Source organism: Myxocyprinus asiaticus, chromosome 23 (assembly GCF_019703515.2).
Source record: "Myxocyprinus asiaticus isolate MX2 ecotype Aquarium Trade chromosome 23, UBuf_Myxa_2, whole genome shotgun sequence".
NCBI lineage: Eukaryota > Metazoa > Chordata > Actinopteri > Cypriniformes > Catostomidae > Myxocyprinus > Myxocyprinus asiaticus.
The window spans coordinates 20,086,783-20,107,500 of NC_059366.1; the positions used below are offsets into that span (position 1 = coordinate 20,086,783).

The 20,718-nt window shown below is 37.0% G+C and overlaps 1 protein-coding gene across 2 annotated transcripts in view; it reads left to right on the forward strand.

Annotated features, from left to right (window-relative positions):
- Positions 1-20,718, forward strand: part of LOC127413590 (eukaryotic translation initiation factor 3 subunit A-like) — a 30,831-nt gene that overhangs the window by 3,954 nt on the left and 6,159 nt on the right. For both annotated transcript variants that reach the window (XM_051650845.1, XM_051650846.1), the window contains exons 5-18: positions 1,976-2,175; positions 2,475-2,683; positions 2,889-3,060; positions 3,283-3,387; positions 3,744-3,842; positions 3,994-4,110; positions 6,091-6,276; positions 6,360-6,707; positions 7,166-7,270; positions 16,423-16,536; positions 16,895-17,017; positions 17,247-17,400; positions 19,876-20,057; positions 20,599-20,678. In XM_051650845.1, the coding sequence (XP_051506805.1) occupies positions 1,976-2,175; positions 2,475-2,683; positions 2,889-3,060; positions 3,283-3,387; positions 3,744-3,842; positions 3,994-4,110; positions 6,091-6,276; positions 6,360-6,707; positions 7,166-7,270; positions 16,423-16,536; positions 16,895-17,017; positions 17,247-17,400; positions 19,876-20,057; positions 20,599-20,678 (2,194 nt within the window). The remainder of the gene's footprint in view (positions 1-1,975; positions 2,176-2,474; positions 2,684-2,888; positions 3,061-3,282; positions 3,388-3,743; positions 3,843-3,993; positions 4,111-6,090; positions 6,277-6,359; positions 6,708-7,165; positions 7,271-16,422; positions 16,537-16,894; positions 17,018-17,246; positions 17,401-19,875; positions 20,058-20,598; positions 20,679-20,718) is intronic.

Here is a 20,718-nt window from a genome sequence, read left to right on the forward strand (position 1 = left end):
TTTTTAAGAAATTTTTTGAATGTTTAAGAACAATCTTAAGAAAAAAGATAAAATATTCTTAACATTTTTCTTAAGTTAGAAATTAAGAAAATGGTAGTTGAGAAGAACGTTTCATGAATCCAGCCCCTGGGATGTCATGAGGGTGAGTAAATGATGAGAGAATTTTCATTTTAGAATGAACTATTCCTTTAAAGGATTATTCTGGGTTCAATACAAGTTAAGCTGGATCGGCATCAGCTCTGATACTAAAGTTATTAGACGGATCGTGTATCGGTACGACCAGCCCGATCCAAATCCGATACTGTGTGTTAGTCGTGTTCGTTACTGTCAAGCTTCAAAAATGACATAAAGGAACCATAAAAACACAAAGTAGTTCATATGACTTTTGCGTTTTATTCAAAGCCACTTGAAGACATGTGATAGCTCTGTGAATCACAAAAGGCTGTGTTTAATAAGTAAATATATAAAATGCACGCGCAGCTCCAGTGCATTAGTGAATGGCTCTGCTCTGTTGACACACACATAAGCACGACGCACAGGCTGGTGATGCACTCGCAGCTATTTTCAGCCTTCACACGGTGCGCAATAAAAAAAGCACTACTCACGAACAACATCTCAGATGTAGATGCTCAATAGTTGGGTTCACTTATAATATGCATTTAGAACGGCATCGGAGGAGCATTTTACCAGAATTTGAATAAGAAGCGACTTAAACTACTGTGAACTTGCCTACAAACAGACACATACAGGACTTCCTGGAGAGTTCAGAATGTCAAAATAAAAGCGTGAGGGTTTAAAAAGTGCACGATTTAAATATATTACTGTTGTATTTAAAATTCTGAAAGTCAATAATAATAACAATAAATTATTATTATTATTTATTTTTACAAATTTTAACAATATTTAAGTTGAATGGGTTCCAAAAAATAACTGTGATTAAAAAGTGGACTGATATCTTAAAACCAAATTGAACAAAAAAAGAGATCTGAATCCTCTAAAGTCCAGATACAAGTTGAAAAATGTTTGCAAAGATATTGGCTTCTTTTCTACTGAAGACTTGAAGACTGGAATTACTGTTATTGCTGCTACATTATCCAGTATACTAATTAAGAAAAACTTTATTGTTAACAAGCAATACATTTATATTGAAATAATGTGCAGTTAGAGGTTTGTGTTTCTTTACATATAAAAGAGGACCCCCAATTACTTCCACACAATAAGAAAAACGAGATCAGGAGCAGCCGATACTGAGATTTCAGATATCGGATTGGAAGAGAAAAAGTGGTATCGGTGCATCCCTAATTTACAGTGAGGCACTTACAATGGAAGGGAATGGGGGCCAAATTTTGAACGTTAAAGTACTCACAGTTTCAAAAGTTTAGCCACAAGACATAAACAATATGCATGTTAACATGATTTTAATGTGATAAAATCACTTACTAACCTCTTCTATGTAAAGTTAAAGCCAATTTTACCAGTTCGTTGCCATGACAATGTAATGTCAACAAACCCTAAAACCTTAAAATGGCTAAAAATGATGATTTAAAAATCTTTACAGCTCAAATAATACATGAGTTTTAACAGAAGAATTCATGTAAGTGCTTTTTTTAAAATGATCAGCTTCACATTTCTGCCTTTAATCCTCCAAAAATTGGCCACACTCACTTCCATTGTAAGTGCCTCACTGTAACCTCGACATTTGTTTTTTTTGTTTTTGTTTTTTTTAAGATGAGGGACGAGACAAAATAAATTTTTCTCGTAAGCAACATTATGCCACAAATGCTGTCAATTGTATTGAGCCTGTAATATTCCTTTAAGGTAGTTCAGATTAGCAAGGTGAGGAAGTGTTAAATGTTTATTACAATGCTTTTAGCCATTTAAGGATTAAATCATTGTATTATATGAGATTGTACCTAAAATGTAAAGTTCTTTGATTGTTCACAAGTTCATGGTAAATTTCCAATTTCTCTCACAGCGTTTAAGTTTTGCCTACAGTACACCCGTAAAGCAGAGTTCCGTAAGCTGTGTGACAACCTGCGAATGCATCTGGGGCAAATCCAGCGACACCACAACCAGAGCACTGCCATCAACCTGAACAACCCTGAGAGCCAGTCCATGCATCTCGAGACACGCCTGGTCCAGTTGGATAGCGCTATTAGCATGGAGCTGTGGCAGGTCTCTATGCTCAATGCGAGGCATTCAGCTTAGAATGTTGTTTAGACCGTTATATACAAATGTCTTTATGTTCAGTTCAGATTTCTATAGCATGTCTTAACCTTCCTTTTAATGCAAAAGAAAGTGCCTTTCATGCAAACAAAGAACAAAACAGTGTTAATTACAGAAAAAAATAAATAAACCATTAGGTTGTACAGTTGTTTGTCTTTTTGCACTACATATTGCTTACAATGTGTTAATTGCAAGAGCTTTGACTTGCAAAGTACACTGATTGCTTACATGTTTTGCAATCCACACAGGAAGCATTCAAAGCCGTTGAAGACATCCATGGATTGTTTGCCCTCTCAAAGAAACCCCCTAAGCCCCAACTTATGGCCAACTACTATAATAAGGTGTCCACTGTATTCTGGAAGTCTGGCAATGCCTTATTCCATGCCTCTACCCTGCACAGACTCTATCACCTCTCTAGGGAAATGCGCAAGAATCTCACCCAGGAAGAGATGCAGAGGTGAGCTTTAATTAGGAGGGATTATCATTGTAATGGAGTTTGATTTTTCTTTTTCTTATTGGAATCTATTGTGGAATCATTTTGCTGTCTTTTTACAATAGGCTAGCCATCTTCTGAAAAAATCAAACCTTTTAGACCATTCATCACATTTCAGTTGAGATACTTCAGATGTTTTAATTGCCATGTGTATACTCCTTTCCCCCAGAATGTCCACTCGAGTGCTCTTGGCCACTCTTTGTATACCCATCACCCCCGAGCGCACTGATATTGCGCGTCTGTTGGACATGGATGGTATCATTGTGGAGAAGCACCGCAGACTGGCAACACTACTTGGCCTACAGTCACCACCCACCCGTCAGAGTCTCATCAATGACATGGTAATAGCCTGTTTATCCATGGGTCATTATGAAATTCCTTTGACACTTTTATAGTGTCTTGAAATTTGGTGGATGTGTGGCAGGCAGAGACTGAAATAATTGGAAAAGATTGCAAATAATGCATCTCTTGGTTGTCAAGAGCTTTTGCATTATACCTTGTTTTAAAAGATAATCATTTCTGCTATGCTTGACCCTTTGGGCATTTATTTTGTGGCATCATAGGTGAGGTTCAACCTGCTTCAGTATATTGTTCCTGAAGTCAAAGAGCTGTACAACTGGTTGGAGGTAGACTTCCACCCTCTTAAACTTTGTGGAAGAGTGACTAAGGTGAGTGATACTTGCTACATAATGCCTAATTGCCTTTGTGCCCATAATGAAGGTGATATTTGGCTGCATCAGTATTAAGATATGAATTTGTTTGTTTATTCATGCTTTTTCTGAGCTTATTACATTTATAAAAATATTGAACTATGAACTATTTACCACACTGTATGCTTGAATCATATAAATACTTTAAGTGACATTGTTCATAAACTTTCTTGATCTTAATTGTCATGTTGAAAGTGATGCCCTTATTAGTGCATTTTGGCACCTTGTTGTCTGTGTTAGTTTTTCTTTCTCTGTCAAATCACACTTAAGACATAGTCTCCTTGTAATGTTTTTATGATCCTGCTGCTGCTCAGGTGCTGAACTGGGTAAGAGATCAAGAAGAGAAGGAATCAGACCTGCAGCAGTATGTTCCTCATTTACAGAACAACACCATCCTCAGACTGCTTCAACAGGTCGGTCCAATCATCTTCCCCTCAGTTTTCACCCCATTTATAAGAGACAATATCTGCTAAGAAAATCTATGCATGCCACTTCTCATGCATATGTGCCTTGCAAATCTTCAGTCTTGTGTTCATGGCTTGTTTCTGGATTTAAATTTGTCAGGTGGCTCAGATCTACCAGAGCATTGAGTTCAGCAGGTTGGCATCTCTAGTACCATTTGTTGATACTTTCCAACTGGAGCGCTCCATTGTGGATGCAGCACGTCACTGTGACCTGCAGGTACAGCACATAAATACAGTTTTACTTTATCTTCTAGCATATGTGTTTTTTTGTTTTGTTTTTTTTCCTAAATGCTGTTTATTTGTGCACAGCATAGTTGCTACAGATGTGGTTTGTGAAACACAAACATTATATGAAAAAAACTGTTATAGATGATTACTTAAAGGTGCAGTATGTAAGATTCAGAAACCCTTGTTATTAAAGACACCTGTGGCCGTTAAGTGAACTGCGGCCTGTAGCTTGTGATCGCGCGCACTCCATAGGGAACAAAACAAAGAGACTGAACGTGATTCACTGGCTTCATGCTGACAGATGAGGTATCATAATTAAAATTACACAGTTATGATTGTTTTACTACAAACTTTGAGACTGCATATTATATTTGACTCTCCAGTGCTGGAACAGGGCTAAAACAAAGTGTGGATATAGGTCTGAATATGCGAGACTGTAGATTGAAGTAATCACTTTTCTTTGCATGATACATTGACTGAATTTATACGACAGCCTATGTCAGCGTTAGCTAGCTAGCCATCTTTATCAATAGCTGTTAGCTAAATTTGGTGGATGATGACAGTAGCTGTTTATAAAATAGAATGTACATTATAAATATGTTGACGCCATCACAACTGTCATTTTGATATATCGATGCGCTATTGTTTTATAATAATAGAATGTATATATTTTACACTAATGAATGGCTCTTTTTTGCATTATCTTGAACATTGTCTAGCATTCATTTCATGCATTATTGTTGTTTACCTTGCTGAATAATTACAGATTAACATTGATTATGACAGTTACTGTGAATCACCATACCTGACTTTTAGTATAAAGAGAAGATCATTGAAATTATTTGAAAGTTATGAAGCATGGTAGCTTGCAATTCGTCAGCGTTAGCAGGCAAGGTTAAGTTAGCTAAAATTACACAGATCAATCCTTATGGCACTATATTTCACATGATTTGCAGTTATGTAAGCTTACCTGTTCAATAAGAAGAATATAAATTCAGGGTCGGTTTTGATCCCCAAAACCGAACGAATGTCCCTCCATGAATCAAATGCCCTGCTGATGTTCACTCTAGTTTTCGCTCGACCACGAACACGTTTCCGCTTAGCCAGACGGGAATGTTTTTTTTTTTTTTTGGGGTGCTTACTCTGAGTTTGTGTTGGAGTCTGTGTTGTGCTGGGAGCCGGATGTTTGCTGTATTCCATCTCTAAAATAACATTACCTAGTGTTGCAGTTTGTTGTCACCGTTGAATAGCAGAAGCACTGAGGCAAGGCTCTCGGGAGCGCGCATAAACGTCACATCCTTTGGATTTTCCCGGCAAAAGCGACCCACTCCCTTTGCATGAAAATCAGTCTACAGGCTTTAATAGGCAACCTAGGAAGTCCGGGAAGGGCAAATTTTTTAAGTTTCGTTACATTGGCAAAATAAAGGTGAATATTACATGAAAAAAGTTACATATTGCACCTTTAAAGCAGATTCACTCCATTAAAAAAAATCTTGAAAACACTGTGAAACCATGTGTGAATCCAGAGGGAATCTCCACAGAGCTGGTCTGACATGCTGCTGAACGGCTCCTGGGTCTTAGTGCCTGCCGCATGCAACCTCTGTTAGTGCGACCTATATACAGATGTGACTTATCTGTGTTTTATTTTTCTCTCAACAACGTGATTTTGACCAGGTGCGACTTAATATTCATGTGCAACTTTATTTCCGGAAAATACGGTACTCATTGAAACAATTCCTGATGTCTATATATTTTTTAACAAGTTTAGTGTATATCTTTCACACCAAGTTTCTAATACACGCATCCCAGTAGTTACTTTTTATAGTAATCTCTCAAAACATATTCATATTCATGCCTCTTACATCAAATACCTGTTTAAGGCAGTAAAGCAGATCTTTTATTTTAATTATGTTTTAATTAAAATGGATAAATTGTAGTAACTGTCACTTCACATTCTTTTATCCTAAAGGTGCGCATTGATCATACATCGCGCACACTGAGTTTTGGCTCAGATCTGAACTACTCAACTAAAGAGGACGCCCCTGTAGGTCCATTCCTACAGAACATGCCTTCTGAACAGATACGGAATCAGCTCACTGCCATGTCTTCCTCCTTGGCTAAAGCCATCCAAGTCATAAAACCTGCCTCTATACTGGTAAGAGAGCAATTAAATTTTCTACCAGCTGGTCTGTTTTATTTGTCACTTTTATTCACTATCAACTCCAACTTCACCCACAGCAAGAACAAGAGGAACAGAGTCAACAGGCCATCACAGCCTACTTAAAGAATGCCCGCAAGGAGCATCAGCGCATCCTTGCACGCCGACAAACTATTGAGGAGCGCAAGGAGCGTCTGGAGAGCCTCAACATCCAGAGGGAGAAAGAGGAGCTCGAGCAGCGGGAGGCAGAGCTTCAGAAGGTGCGCAAGGCCGAGGAGGAGCGTCTCAGACAGGAGGCCAAAGAGCGAGAAAAGGAGCGCATCATGCAAGAACACGAGCAGATCAAGAAGAAGACCGTGCGTGAGCGACTGGAGCAGATTAAGAAAACTGAGCTGGGAGCCAAGGCCTTCAAAGACATTGATATTGAGGTACAGCGGAGAACAGAAAGATGACAGTGCTGTGTTTGTCAGGAAAGTGGCCAGTCAGCCTAGAACACACAAGACAGATTTAATAGAAAAAAATTACCCCGGTACTGAAGTAAACTGATGAAAATTCCCCATTCCTCCAAGATTAGATTTGAATCTGAGAAGCTGGTCCACATGGTGTAGATATAAGATTTATTTTAGGCATTTTGGCTTTGTAGATGCAGAATAGGCTTTCAGGACCTGGAGAGTTACTGCAACCCCACCTCTCCACCCCATCAAAATAAAAGTCTATTTTGATAGGGCGGCACATAGCCAGGTTGATCCAGAGAGACTGACACTGCAATTAGTAAACTGCTGGTTGCTTTTTAAAAAATGCATCTCCTTTTAACTGTATCCTAAAACATGGATCACAGATCCTTACCTTTTCATAGATTGTTAAATTTTTTTATTGTATGTTGTAGGATCTGGAGGAACTGGACCCTGACTTCATCATGGCCAAACAGGTTGAACAACTTGAAAAGGAAAAGAAAGAGCTTCAGGAGCGTCTGAAGAACCAAGAAAAGAAGGTACAGATTCCCTTATCCATTTGTTCACTTAAGCCCAAAGTATACTTTGGTCAGACGCGAATGTTCAGCATTCGCGTACAGGACTCGTGACTCAAATCTCGTCATCAGAACAGTGCTTGTGCATTGAACGCGTGCTGCCTGATTTATCTAATTGCGTGTCTTTGAACGTGCAGAATGGACATGCACCTGGAATTATTTGCACGAATTAGTGGATCCACAAGGTGGCGATACTCACATTTGAGCCGTTGCTGTCACGAAGAAACGTAATCGCTGGTAAATAACAGGAGACGAAGGTCTAAACAAAAACAGTAGATATGCACATCAAGAGTGCATGTGTGAGGAGGTCAGGAGATACCTGCATTTGTATAACTCAAGTCCGAAGGAATATAAAGACATCTTTGTGGGTCTAAACTTATGAAGAAAAATTGTCCGGCGTCTCATAGCAGTCATAGCGCACATGCACCAACCGAACAGGTTAAAAACACATGTGACCACATTGCATTTAAGGAGTGAATTTGGATAGAATTGGAATTTAGATAGCCAAATGTATGTAGAATTGCAATTTGAATTTCAAATCAAAGGGTCATGAAATGCCAAAACACATTTTTTGAGATGTGGAAAGGTATGTACAGGTTGCACATCACTGAAAACATGTTAGCACGTAGGATGTTTGTTGTTAAGGGGAAAGTGTTTTTTTTTTTTGGTTTATTGAGCCATTTTGTTCTTCGGTTTAAAGTTGAAGCAACGTCACAAAAAGTGAGGTAAATGGGTAAACTCCCGAGTTATGATTGGTAGGACAGCACGTATTTACTTCATCAGATTCTGAGCGTTTTTCCACATTATTCATGAGAAGGAATGCTTCCATCCAATCACAGTGCTGCCTCATGCATGAGCTGGCATTACAGCCACAGCAGAGAATTCAAACTCATGGACGTAACGAATGAGACTTCAGTAGCACTCGGGGAACAGACATGAGAGCGGAATTTTACACTGAACATCATTGTTTGATCGAAATCTCTCCACAAAATGCACTGCAGTCTGTCACCGGACCAGCGCTAGCATTCCTTGGCTGCAGTTGTACTAGTCGTGCTCCAAACACACTGTGTATGAGGGAGGGCTGTTCCATCGCTTATTCTCTTTGTGTCGGATAATGGACATGATAAGATTGAAATCACACTTCAGAATGGACCACAGTCCAGAACCGCACCTAAGCAAGCATGTTTGTTGGCCGACCACTGACGCTCTCCAAACAGGAAGCAGTGGTGTATTCCAAGTGTATTTGTGAAGGCTGTTCTGTTTAGACGGCGCCGATTGCGTCTTCTTGCCATGCATATGATCATAAACAGGAGAACGTGATGGCTTGTTCAAAAAGTCATGTCAACTCTATTTTTAATCTACTTTACATCAAGTTTACGAGATTTACGCCCATTGTTTACTGGTGTTACGTCATCTTGACAAAGGAGTTGAAATTCTGGATAACTTTACACAGACAAGGCTAGTAAGCAATTTTATTGATTTTAGAGTATTATGCTTAAGTATTGTGGCAATACTTTTTAAAAACAGTGTGTATTTAATGTTTTGTATATTGGACACATTTACTTTCATTGTAAGTGCCTTACTGCATGCAATTTGTTTCTTTATAAAAAGAGGGTTGAAATTATTTTCTGTGGCAATCAACATTATGCCACAAATGCTTTCTATAGAGTTTAACTTGTATTAAACCTGAAACACTCCTTGAAAGAATAAAAATCTCTTAGTCTTTATACAGATTTGCAAACTGCTCTATTGCTTTTAAGGGATTGTTCACCCAAAAATGGAAATTCTCTCATCATTTACTCGCCCTCATGGCATCCCAGATGTGTATGACTTTCTGTCTTATGCAGAACTTGAATATTTTTAGATATTCATTTTGGTCCATACATTGCAAGTGAATGGGTGCAAAAATTTTGAAGCTCCAAAAATCACATAAGTCAGCATAAAAGTAGGCAAGGCAAGTTTATTTAGATAGCACATTTCATACACAATGGCAATTCAAAGTGCTTTACATAAAAAGAATAAAGAAAATACAAGATATATAAAAATACATTTTAAAACCAGTTAAGAACAAGAGATAAGATTAAAAGTAATCCATAAGACACCAGTGACAATCAGTGTCTTTAGAAGCAATATGACATATGTGGGTGTGGGTGCGAAACAGATCACTTTTACATTCTTCTTCTGTTTTTGGTGATTCACATTCTTCATGCATATCACCCCCTACTGGGCAAGGAGAAGAATTTCAAGCAAAAAAGGACTTAAATATTGATCTGTTTCTCACCCACACCTATCATATACTTCTGAAAATCTGGATTAAAACACTGGAGTTTTATGGATTACTTTTATAATGCCTTTGTGCTTTTTAGAGCATCAACATTTTGGCACCCATTCACTTGCATTGTATGGACCTACAGAGCAGAAATATTCTTCTAAATATCTTAATTTGTGTTCTACAGAAGAAAGAAAGTCATACGCATCTGGGATGGCATGAGGGTGAGTAAATGTTGAGAGAATTTTCATTTTTGGGTGAACTAACCCATTAAGGGTGAAGGTGTGTAGTTTAAAAAACCTGCATGACACATAACTGTTGGCGCATGACACATTGTTTTAGCTGTTTTACTATTCAGTGCTGGTTAAAATGTTGGGCTGTCTAGCTGTTTGAGATGTTTGACTTCCTCCTTTGTGCTTTAAGGTAAAAGGAAAAAAAGTTTTGTAGTTTGTGAACCGGATTGAGCAGCGCATGTGATCCCACTCTGCACTCTTCTTTCTCTCGTCCGCGACCATCACATGAAACAGATTCGTATGTCAGATGAGAAGCCTATTTAGAATGCGAGATGAATGTCATTGAATTTGTTTCGGTGGCCCGAAATTTAGCTTGGGCAGCCGGCGAAAAATTTTCAGTGCCTGAAAAACCCTGTCCGTATTCATAAGATGATTGTCTTTTTCCTAGTGTCATGTGAAGCCGCTCTGCCTTCTGACTCCATTTCTCTGACAGAATGTGTACCGCGTACGTGTAACGTGAATAGAATGAGGTGCACATTCCTTGCCACATGGTGTTGATTTTGCATAACAGCGATAGAGATGTTAATTAAAAATGTAGACCGGTTGTCATATTTCTACCAGATGCCATGGTGTGAGTTTTTGACAGTTAGATCACCGTTTGAGAAAAATCATGGTTAACTGGTTTTATGATTATTTGCAAATTACTGCTCAAATCTAGGGCACGACACCACTTACGTGCATCCCAAACCAGTGTTCCCGCGGATCCTTAAAAAGTCTTAAAATGTATTAAATTCTCTTTTCCAAAATTTAAGGTCATAAAAAGTCTTAAATAGCTTAAATGATACAACAAAAGTCTTAATTTTTATTTAAAGAGGTCTTAAATTTGGGGGTGGAAAGACAGGAATCGTGATATGACCGAATGTGATTTTCAAACTTCAAAAGAATAAGATTTAATTAAATAAATGCATACGCTGCGTTCTTCAGAGTGAAAACGTGACCGTTGTATTTTATCCAAGCCACGCGGGGGCTTGTGAGTGTTTCCTGCTGTTGCAGAGCAGTTCACAATCATTAGGCCATATCGGAAATTTAGGACAAACTATCACTAAAATCAGCTGTTGTTGATGATGAAATAGTGTTGATGAAATATGACAATGTTTACTTTTAAGTGTTTATTTTTTATTACGTTTATTAAACGTATTGAATGTACCAAACCATAAAGTGCATCTGGAATTTAATCAAATTTGGACTCTTGCAGACTCTGTCTGACCCTCCCCATAACAGGAAGAAAAGACTAAGAACATTTAATATAGGCTACCAATTTTAAATAAAACTTTTGGCAGATTAATTGCCTTTCTTTCAACACATTATTGAATCAGGACAATCCAATACCAGTCGACCTCTAATTTGTATTTATTTATGTACATAAACCAGTTTTAATGTGATATATATGTGGAAAACCTGTCTTGAGTATTTTAAACTTGCATATAGTCTACCCTGTTTTACTGATAAGTAAACATTTTTTATGTAAGAGTCTGTAATAATTGATTTATCTTGAGATTGTGTGAGTTTGTTTTGGTATGGGGATACGGTGTTAATTTTATTTGTTCAGGTCTTGAAAAAGGTCTTAAAAAGTCTTACATTTGATTTTAAAAACTCTACAGCAACCCTGCAAGCTCAGTGACGTGCTTCAATGTTAACCGTGCTTCAATGTATAAGATTATTGTGGGTGCGCAACATGTAGCCCAGTTCATGGCATCCAACTGTTTTTTTTCTTCTGCAACAGTTTATTAAAGCAATTCGTTGTCTGTCAGGCACCCCAAAATAAAGAATCAGTAACAGACTCTAAATACTGTCCACAACACCTTACAAATAAACATGTGGACTATGCATAATAATGGGAACATTGCTTACAGCAAGCAATTTAAAGTCTGATCATGACTAAAATTGGCATTTATTGTTGAATGCGGTGAATATATACGAGCAATGCTTTAAATAATGAGGATGATTTAAGACACAACTTTTCAAAATGTACTCGCTGATAGTAATTACACGCAATGCACCGTGCGCTGTAAGCACAATTAAACATTACAAAAAGTAGCATCTTTTAATTTATCACTTTAAAATCACCGCAGCTAAAAATATTGAACTTACTAGTTTGTTGTTGGAAGACTAGTGGAGCATCCTGTCCCATTTGTAGGATGTGTATCTTTCTGTGGCTTTTGTCTGCATGTTTCACACCCGTTGGGTTCGGTCAGTCATTTAAATGCTCCCACACAGCTGCTTTTTTTGTGTATGGATATGAGTCAGGTAAATTTAATTCATCTGTAATACCCGCGACTCCAGCTGGCCAAGCACCACGCGGCCACCATCCGTAACCATAGCAACATCTCCAGTACCCACACATGCACAAGTTTTTTTTACATTTAGGCTTACAAAATCTTATGAATAACTCTTATATATTATTTATTTATAAAACATTTTGTAATATTTTTGCCACGTGTAAATAAAGCATTTCACTGTTTTTAACAATGGATTCTAAATTGTTATGGTTAAATTAACCATGACATTTATATTCGTGGTTCATAGTAAACCGTATATTCGCAGCATCCCTACCGGCCCATTGCCCACCCCTAGGCCTACTAGCCTGTTGATGTGCGTAAAGATGTATAATTTGTCATTATGAACAATTTTGAACAGCACACTATATAGTAAATGTGAACTAATTTAAGCAAAGTCAAACCAAACCCACGGGTGGGGTCAATGAGCATCAACAGGCTAGGGATGTGTGAGACTAGTTGACTAAACAGTTCTGATGCTGCTAGTCAGTTAATATTTTTCCCCATTAAACTATTCAACATTTTTACACGTTTACATTTGACTTTGTTTTTACAGAGGCTGCACTTAAATTACTGTCATATTGTTACACATTTTAAATATAATTAATAATACAAATATTATTTAAAAAAAGAGGATATCTGGAGCAGATACAAAGTTTCATTTCTCCTCGGGCTGTGCGTGCTTCTTCCCTCTCTCTCTCTCGCGGTGCGTGCAGGAAAATGTCCTCTCGCTAGACAAGAAAACTCAGCAAAGTAGCTGTAAAATCACTTCGGTGGTGTGGGAAGCAGATTTCCGAAATGTTGGCTTGAAAGTCCGATGTTTTCATATGAGTCTTCTTTACATCTGTGCATGCTTGTACGTTATTTTTCCACTGAGCAGTCTTTTTCAAGTGCAGGATAGCTGCCTCAGGTGAGTCAAGTCCCGTCTTTCACTGGACCGTGTCGACGTGTTAATTTTGCTCATCAAGAAATGAATGCTTTTGAGTTAGTAGCCTAGAAAATGTTTTAAGCAAGGAATGCCATTTTGTTTTTATCTGCTGATTAAGAAGGCTATTTTCAACGAGGTGCCGAATGCTTAAAGGGTTAAACTATCTTTTTATTTGTTTTGTCTTTGTTTTTTGGAATGCCCAATTCCCAATGTGCTTTTAAGTCCTTGTGGTCGCGTAGTGATTCGCCTCATTTTGGGTGGCGGAGGATGAATCCCAGTTGCCTCTGCGTCTGAGATCGTCAACCCGCGCATCTTATCACGTGGCTTGTTGAGCGCTTTGCCACGGAGACATAGCATATCACATGCCTATTTTTCTATCCTATAGCTATTTTTTTTAAACACCGTAACTGTTATTGATTAACGTTCTTTACAGAACAGCTGTCATATTAGATCATATTAGACTGCACGTCGTGAAATACATGCAACTTTTCAGAGCATTTTTTTCTGTCTCATAGATTTGGCTTTAGGGCTGCAACTAACTATTATTTTGATATACACTAGTGGCCAAAAGTTTGGAATAATGTACAGATTTTGCTCTTATGGAAAAAAAATTTATTCACCAAAGTGGCATTAAACTGATCACAATGTATAGTCAGGACATTAGTAATGTGAAAAATTACTATTACAATTTGAAAATAATGTTCAGAACTTCTTAAACTACTTCATAGAATTCTCATCAAAAAACCTCCACGTGCAGCAATGACAGCTTTGCAGATCCTTGGCATTCTAGCTGTCAGTTTGTCCAGATACTCAGGTGACATTTCACCCCACGCTTCCTGTAGCACTTGCCATAGATGTGGTTGTCTTGTAGCTGATCCCACAAAAGCTCAGTGGGGTTAAGATCCATAACACTCTTTTCCAATTATCTGTTGTCCAATGTCTGTGTTTCTTTGCCCACTCTAACCTTTTCTTTTTGTTTTTCTGTTTCAAAAGTGGCTTTTTCTTTGCAATTCTTCCCATAAGGCCTGCACCCCTGAGTCTTCTCTTTACTGCTGTACATGAAACTGGTGTTGAGCGGGTAGAATTCAATGAAGCTGTCAGCTGAGGACACGTGAGGCGTCTATTTCTCAAACTAGAGACTTTGATGTACTTCTCCTCTTGTTTAGTTGTACATCTGGCCTTGCACGTCTCTTTCTGTCCTTGTTAGAGTCAGTTGTCCTTTGTCTTTGAAGACTGTAGTGTACACCTTTGTATTAAATCTTCAGTATACTTTGTGATCAGTTGAATGCCACTTTGGTGAATTAAATTACCAATATCCTTCCAAAACAGCAAAATCTGTACATTATTCCAAACTTTTGACCACCAGTGTATTATCTGAAAGTAAGTCTAAATATCTTATATGTTGCTTCTCAGGTGAATGTATCTTGTTTTAAAGATTTTTAGATATTTTAAAATATTTCATATTATATTCAACATTCTCAGATAAAAAAAATTATTATTGTGCAAGGTAGCTCCTAATGTTAATATATGTTGTTTTAAAAGAGTTTTAGATATTTATATTGGAAAATGAGCCAAAATAACAACATATCAAAAACATATTTTGTTGCAGTGTTTAATGGGGTAAGACTACCCTCTCACCTTTTTGTTTATTCGATCCATTTTTAACTCTCCTTAAAAGAGCTTTAATAGATTAATAGATTTTCTTCACCATAAGATACACACCACAACACATACAGTATGTATTATGATTCACTACGTCGCGAGCCATCACGTTCTAATCTAACTGCAGCAAGTGCGCGAGGGATGAGCATCTCTGTGGGATGAGTTTTTCCACTAATAAAATTATAAATCTTTTGATTATTAACCTTGTGTCAAGGTTTGGCATGCCATTTGAAAATACTTCATACATATATATTTGTTCTCATAATTGTTGATGAAATGAGTAAAAATGTTATATTATTGGTTTAAGACAGCAAGCACATCGCTCTTCATGAAATATGTTTATCAAAATGTACGTAAGATGCTCACTTAATCCTATAAATAAAGGAAGCCGTTCTAATAGGACTGTTGTAAATAAGAAATATTTGTAAAGTTCATTTAAATATGTAATTGCTAAATACTGGTATGTAAAATGAATATGTAATATGTACAGATAATATGTAAAAGTCACGGCAGGTAGATATTTTAAGTTAATTTACTTAGAGTAATGTAGAGTCATTCAATTTAAAAAAGCAGTGCAAACTCAATGTCTTTGTTTTACAAATGCATAAATTTTTACAGTTAATAATCAATTATAAATTTAATAAAATGTAATAATGTTTAAAATGCCACCTATAGAAGTTTGTATTTTATTTATTTGACTTTATTTGAAACATTTTAATTTTATGAACCATGGTGGAAGAACACTTAATGCCAGGAATGTTCTAATTTTCTCAATATATTAGTCAATCAATATAATCTATTTTTATTAAGTTATCTGAAAACAGCATGGTGGACAATTTCTGGTGCTGTTCAGCAAAAATATATTTTCGTGTTAATTTTTGTTTTGTTTTGTTGTTAACAGAGAAATGTTATGCCTGTAAGTAAAAAAAGAATTTGTCAAAAATTCAAAGGATTCATATTTGTGGAGTATGGCCAATTAAATTCAAATTCCAACTCATGGATGGAAAGGTTAATTCTGAAATTCTGAATTTTACACAACCCTGTTCCGGACAGCGGCGAAGCACCACTCCTCACCTATCAATCAACCGCTGTGCTAAAACAAGTTTAAACTTTGCCGGTTACAAGCAGTTTTAAAAGTAAATTACCGTCCGAGCCGAAATTTTTGAAAATGTGGATACATACACAAGCCTGTCCTATATTACAGATTCGCAGATGACAAGCACACAACTGAAGCTCCTTCAATACAGATACTCCACTAAAATTATGGATAATTCTGCTTAAAATGATGCGTTGTCCTTAGAGTAAATTTCAGATGTATCTGGGGAAAAAACAATTTTTTTTTTTTTTTTTGCACTTTCCTTGTCTTTTCTGACTTTATCGCAGTTTATTGCCATGCAGTAAAACAGTGACAGTGATTGATGTATTTCATAATGAAATCAGACACCCTTCCCTCGAAATCAGAACAGTGATGTCTCGTCTGACCACATGTGATCGGATCACCTGAGACACATCTTAATACCAGGTGTAAACGGGGTCTTAATCATTTAGTCTTTCCATTTTAGAAAATGTGTTATTGTTAATGTGTTGGTAAACTGTTTTAATTGTAAGATAAAATACACAATGCAATCAAGTACCTGAGAGGCAATTATTACACTGAAGTGATGTTTTTATGCATATTTTTCTTCCAGATCGACTACTTTGAGAGGGCCAAGCGCCTTGAAGAGATTCCTCTGATCAAGAAAGCCTTTGAGGAACAGCGCATCAAAGATATGGAGTTATGGGAGCTGCAAGAGGAAGAGAGGGTAATAATCACATACTGCTTTCACTTGTCAGAATGACATGATGTGATTTGCTTTGCCCTCTGGTCCATATAAAAAATAAATAAATAAAACATTTCTCCACCTTTTTCAACATACTTCAAACCACAGTTACAGTGAAAGAATTTCAATTCTGAGGTGAGGAGGCAGAGGCATGCAAAACTCTCTTTTATTGTGTTTCTCAAGGCATTGTCTTATCATTTTCTGGTTTGATTCAAAGATGAATGTCTATCAGCATCACCCAAATTTGAAGAATATATAATTGAACCTTGTTGAATCCTTGCTGTGATGCTATGTTGTTTAGTGTTGATTGAGCTAAGAGTTGTGCTCATCTGTTGCTCAGATCAGCAACATGAAAATGGAGCGTGAGAAGGCACTAGAACACAAACAGAGAATGTCCAGGATGATGGAGGACAAGGAGAACTTCCTGTCCAAAATAAAAGCTGCTCGAAGCTTCATCTATGAGGTAAACAAAACTCTCCATATTTTATTTCAAGTATCATTTATTCAGAGTTAATATTTTACAGTTTTATGTATTTGCTTTCAGTGGCTATTATGAAAAATATAGAAGATTCCCTCCTTTTAATTAGTAGTAGCAAAAAGTAGAGCCATAATTTAAATAATCTTTAGTTAAATAATTTTGTTGTTTTTTCACTCTATTATCACTATACTTTGAACAATTCTCATGTACCCAGGAAAAACTCAAGCAGTTCCAAGAACGTTTAGTCGAGGAGAGGAAGAAGCGTCTTGAGGATCGAAAGAAGCAGCGCAAAGAGGACAGACAAAATGCCTTCTACCGCCAGAAAGAAGAGGAGGCTCAGAGAATTCATGAAGAACAGCTCAAAAAAGGTTCATATCTGCCGTTCTTCAACTTGCAATTAAAAATAATCATCGTTCATGATTAATCATCGTTCATTATTAAGGTGGGGGAAAAAATCAATATGTTTCAGTTTTGTGATATTTTTCCTCACAATGTTTTATCGATATTCACGCACCAAAAATCGATATTTACATTTTTCCACATTAATTTGATGGTTATGGGAAACATTTTTCTCTTAACCAAATCGATCTAATACTTAAACAACAGTCCATTATATGTCACAATTAACATGCTTTACTGCTGAGACACAACTGAACTCTTCAGACGTCACCCACAACGTGGAAAAGTTGTTGACAGCATGGATGCGTTGGAGACTGTTCAAAGTTCGCCTTCCACTTTCAAATCCAGAGTTTGGCAGCATTTGGCTTCTCCACGGTTTTTCCTGCACTGAAAAATGTATATTAATCTCACGTTTGGCACTTTACACGCACTAAATATGTGGTGCGAACCATCACAGACCCACTAGCATGGGGGATCCGCTCTGCTGCGCCAAAATAATGTGTCCTATATGTTCTGTTAGAATGGTGTTAGATATTAGGAAACAAACTGACCTTGTTTGCTTCAGATATTCATAAAGATTCCTTAAATCATTAAGAGCTTGATGAAAGGAAAACAGTGTCTTTTATGGAGTAGGAAACAGACCATTTTTAAGGTGTTAAATAAGGTGTTAATTAAAGCTAAGGTGTGCAGTCTTTTCCAGAAACATTTTTTTGTTATACTGGTTGAAAGTCTCTTCACATCCTGATAGCAATCAATAATTTAAGTGGTCTAAATGTAAAAAAAAAAATATATATATTTTCTGTGGAAGGGACAGGACTAAAAAATGATCGACCAATCATTGCATTTGGTCCGAATGTAATGATAGGATGTCCTTCCTGTCTGTAAATCTATATTTGCATATCGCTGCGCAACTTCGCGCAGACAATCACACGTCATGGAAAGCGAACTGCAGCTACATTATGTTCCTCCTGAACCACCAGTAAAAGGAAACAAGAAAAGAAAGTCCGTGTTAGAAACTTCTACAACGAAAAAACATTTGGATAAAGAGCGTGCTAAAAGCAGAATTGACATTGGCTTTGCTTTTCCACGCTGGAGGCAACAGCGGGACTCAAAGGGTCTGAAAAATGACGCCATGGTTGCTGTTTTTCTTTTGGACAGGTAATGATTTGTTTTTGATATATTTTGTTAATGTAATGAAGTATTTAGCGCATATAGTTTGTGAATGAGACATGAGGTAATCTGAAACCGTTGCACTCGATTCCACAAACACGTTTCTCCTCCTGGCGCTTAGACTCTGCTCTGTGTGTGTGTGTGTTTGTGTGTTTGTGTGTTCATGTGTGATAGAGGAGGCTTGGCTTTGGAGACACCTCTGAAGCGAGGGCGGGCTCTATGCTTTCAAAGCTAGCTTGCCAACTGCTAGCCTCTCCGGATTACACACCCTAGCTTTAAGTTTAGTTTAATTTCACATAGCATCTTAAAGTTTAAAAATGTGTCATTTAAAAGGTTCCATATATTTGGATGATGAAAAATATCTTATATCCAATGTAAATGCATACTATATACTGGATGTTTTGTGTACTTCAAAAAACATTGTTCACCTCTCAGAAAGCTGCTTTTTTTTTAAAGGTAAAATATAAAAACACTTATTTGAGGGTCAGTATTGCTTGTTCATAAATAAATGGTTATATTCAAATTGTTTCAAGCACTTTTATATTAATATAACAAATGCATTCAGTAATTTGGTAACAGTTCTCTGAAGTCCTTTGAAGAATAATGAGAAACATTGTGTAACTTATCAAAATATATCAAAGTTTTGAATCACAACACAACAAAAATAAAGGATCGCAATTGTATCGTGACCTTGATATCGATATAATATCTAATCGCCTGTAACTTTGTGATTCCCACCCCTAATGTTTATATCACAGTTCATGTTTTGCATATCTTTTTAAACTGGTTCTTTTATTATGTATGTGTTTACATATATTTTTTCTCTCTTCCAAGTGCACATGTTCCCTTGTTTCATTTTGTTTGTTAGTTTTTGGACTACCTGAAACGCACTATTGCTAAATCTTTTATTTTTATGTGCCATGTTATGTAGTGGTGCAACGATCAGGAAATTAGAATCCGATACGATCACCAATATTTTAATACCGAACGGCCGATACCGATCCGATCACCGATTTTGTCTTTTGAAAGTGCCCTTTACCACACTTTTGCAAGTCATATGCTGCAGTTATATGTTAATGCCCCACACTGTAATATTCAATTCAATTTACAAAAAATTTAAATAATTGAATAGTTCTGTTGTTACTATCAATGATCCTAATGATGTGTTTACCTTTATAATTATTGGCTTGAATGTCAGCCTCAATGGATACAACATCAGCCTGGATATTTGACTTAGCTTGTGTTCTGACTGTCTTTGATTATGTGTGTTTCAGAGCGGGAGGAGCGGGAGCGCATAGAACAGGAACAAAGAGAGGAGGAAGAACGCGAATACCAGGAGCGTTTGCGCAAGCTGGAGGAACAGGAAAGAAAGCAGCGGGCCCGACAGCAGGAAATTGAGGAGCGTGAACGTCGTAAGGAAGAGGAAAGGAAGGCACCAGAAGAAAAACCCAGCAAGGTAACTCAGATGAGCCTACCTCTCTGTGTTAAAGGATTAGTTCACCCAAAAATTAAAATTCTCTCATCGATTACTCACCCTCTTGCCTTATGATTTTTAGAAGAATATTTCAGCTCTGTAGGTCCATAACATGCAAGTGAATGGGTGCCAAATTTTTGAAGCACCAAAAAGCACATATTGCCGTTATAAAAGTAATCGATAGGATTAAATAATGGATTAAATGTAATGTATTCTGAAGCGACACGCTATGTTTGTTTAAGAAAAAGATCAATATTTAGTCGTATGGATTACTTTTATGATGGCTATATGTGCTTTTTGGAGCTTCAGAAATTTGGCACCCATTCACTTGTATTTTATGGACCAACAGAGCTGAGATATGCTTCTAAAAATCTTCTTTTGTGTTCTGAAGAAGAAAGTAAGTCATTCACATATGGGATGGAATGAGGATGAGTAAATTATAAGAGAATTAAATTTTTGGGTGAACTATTCCTTTCACCAGATGATAACTAAATTTGAATAATTTTTATCGTTTTCTCTCCAGGAATGGGGTGAACGGGAGGAAAGCGGCTGGAGGAAGCGTGGTGAAGGAGAATCAGAGTGGCGACGTCCTGTTGCTGACAGGTAGGTGTTTTCAAATTAACTAACATGAGACAGAAGGACA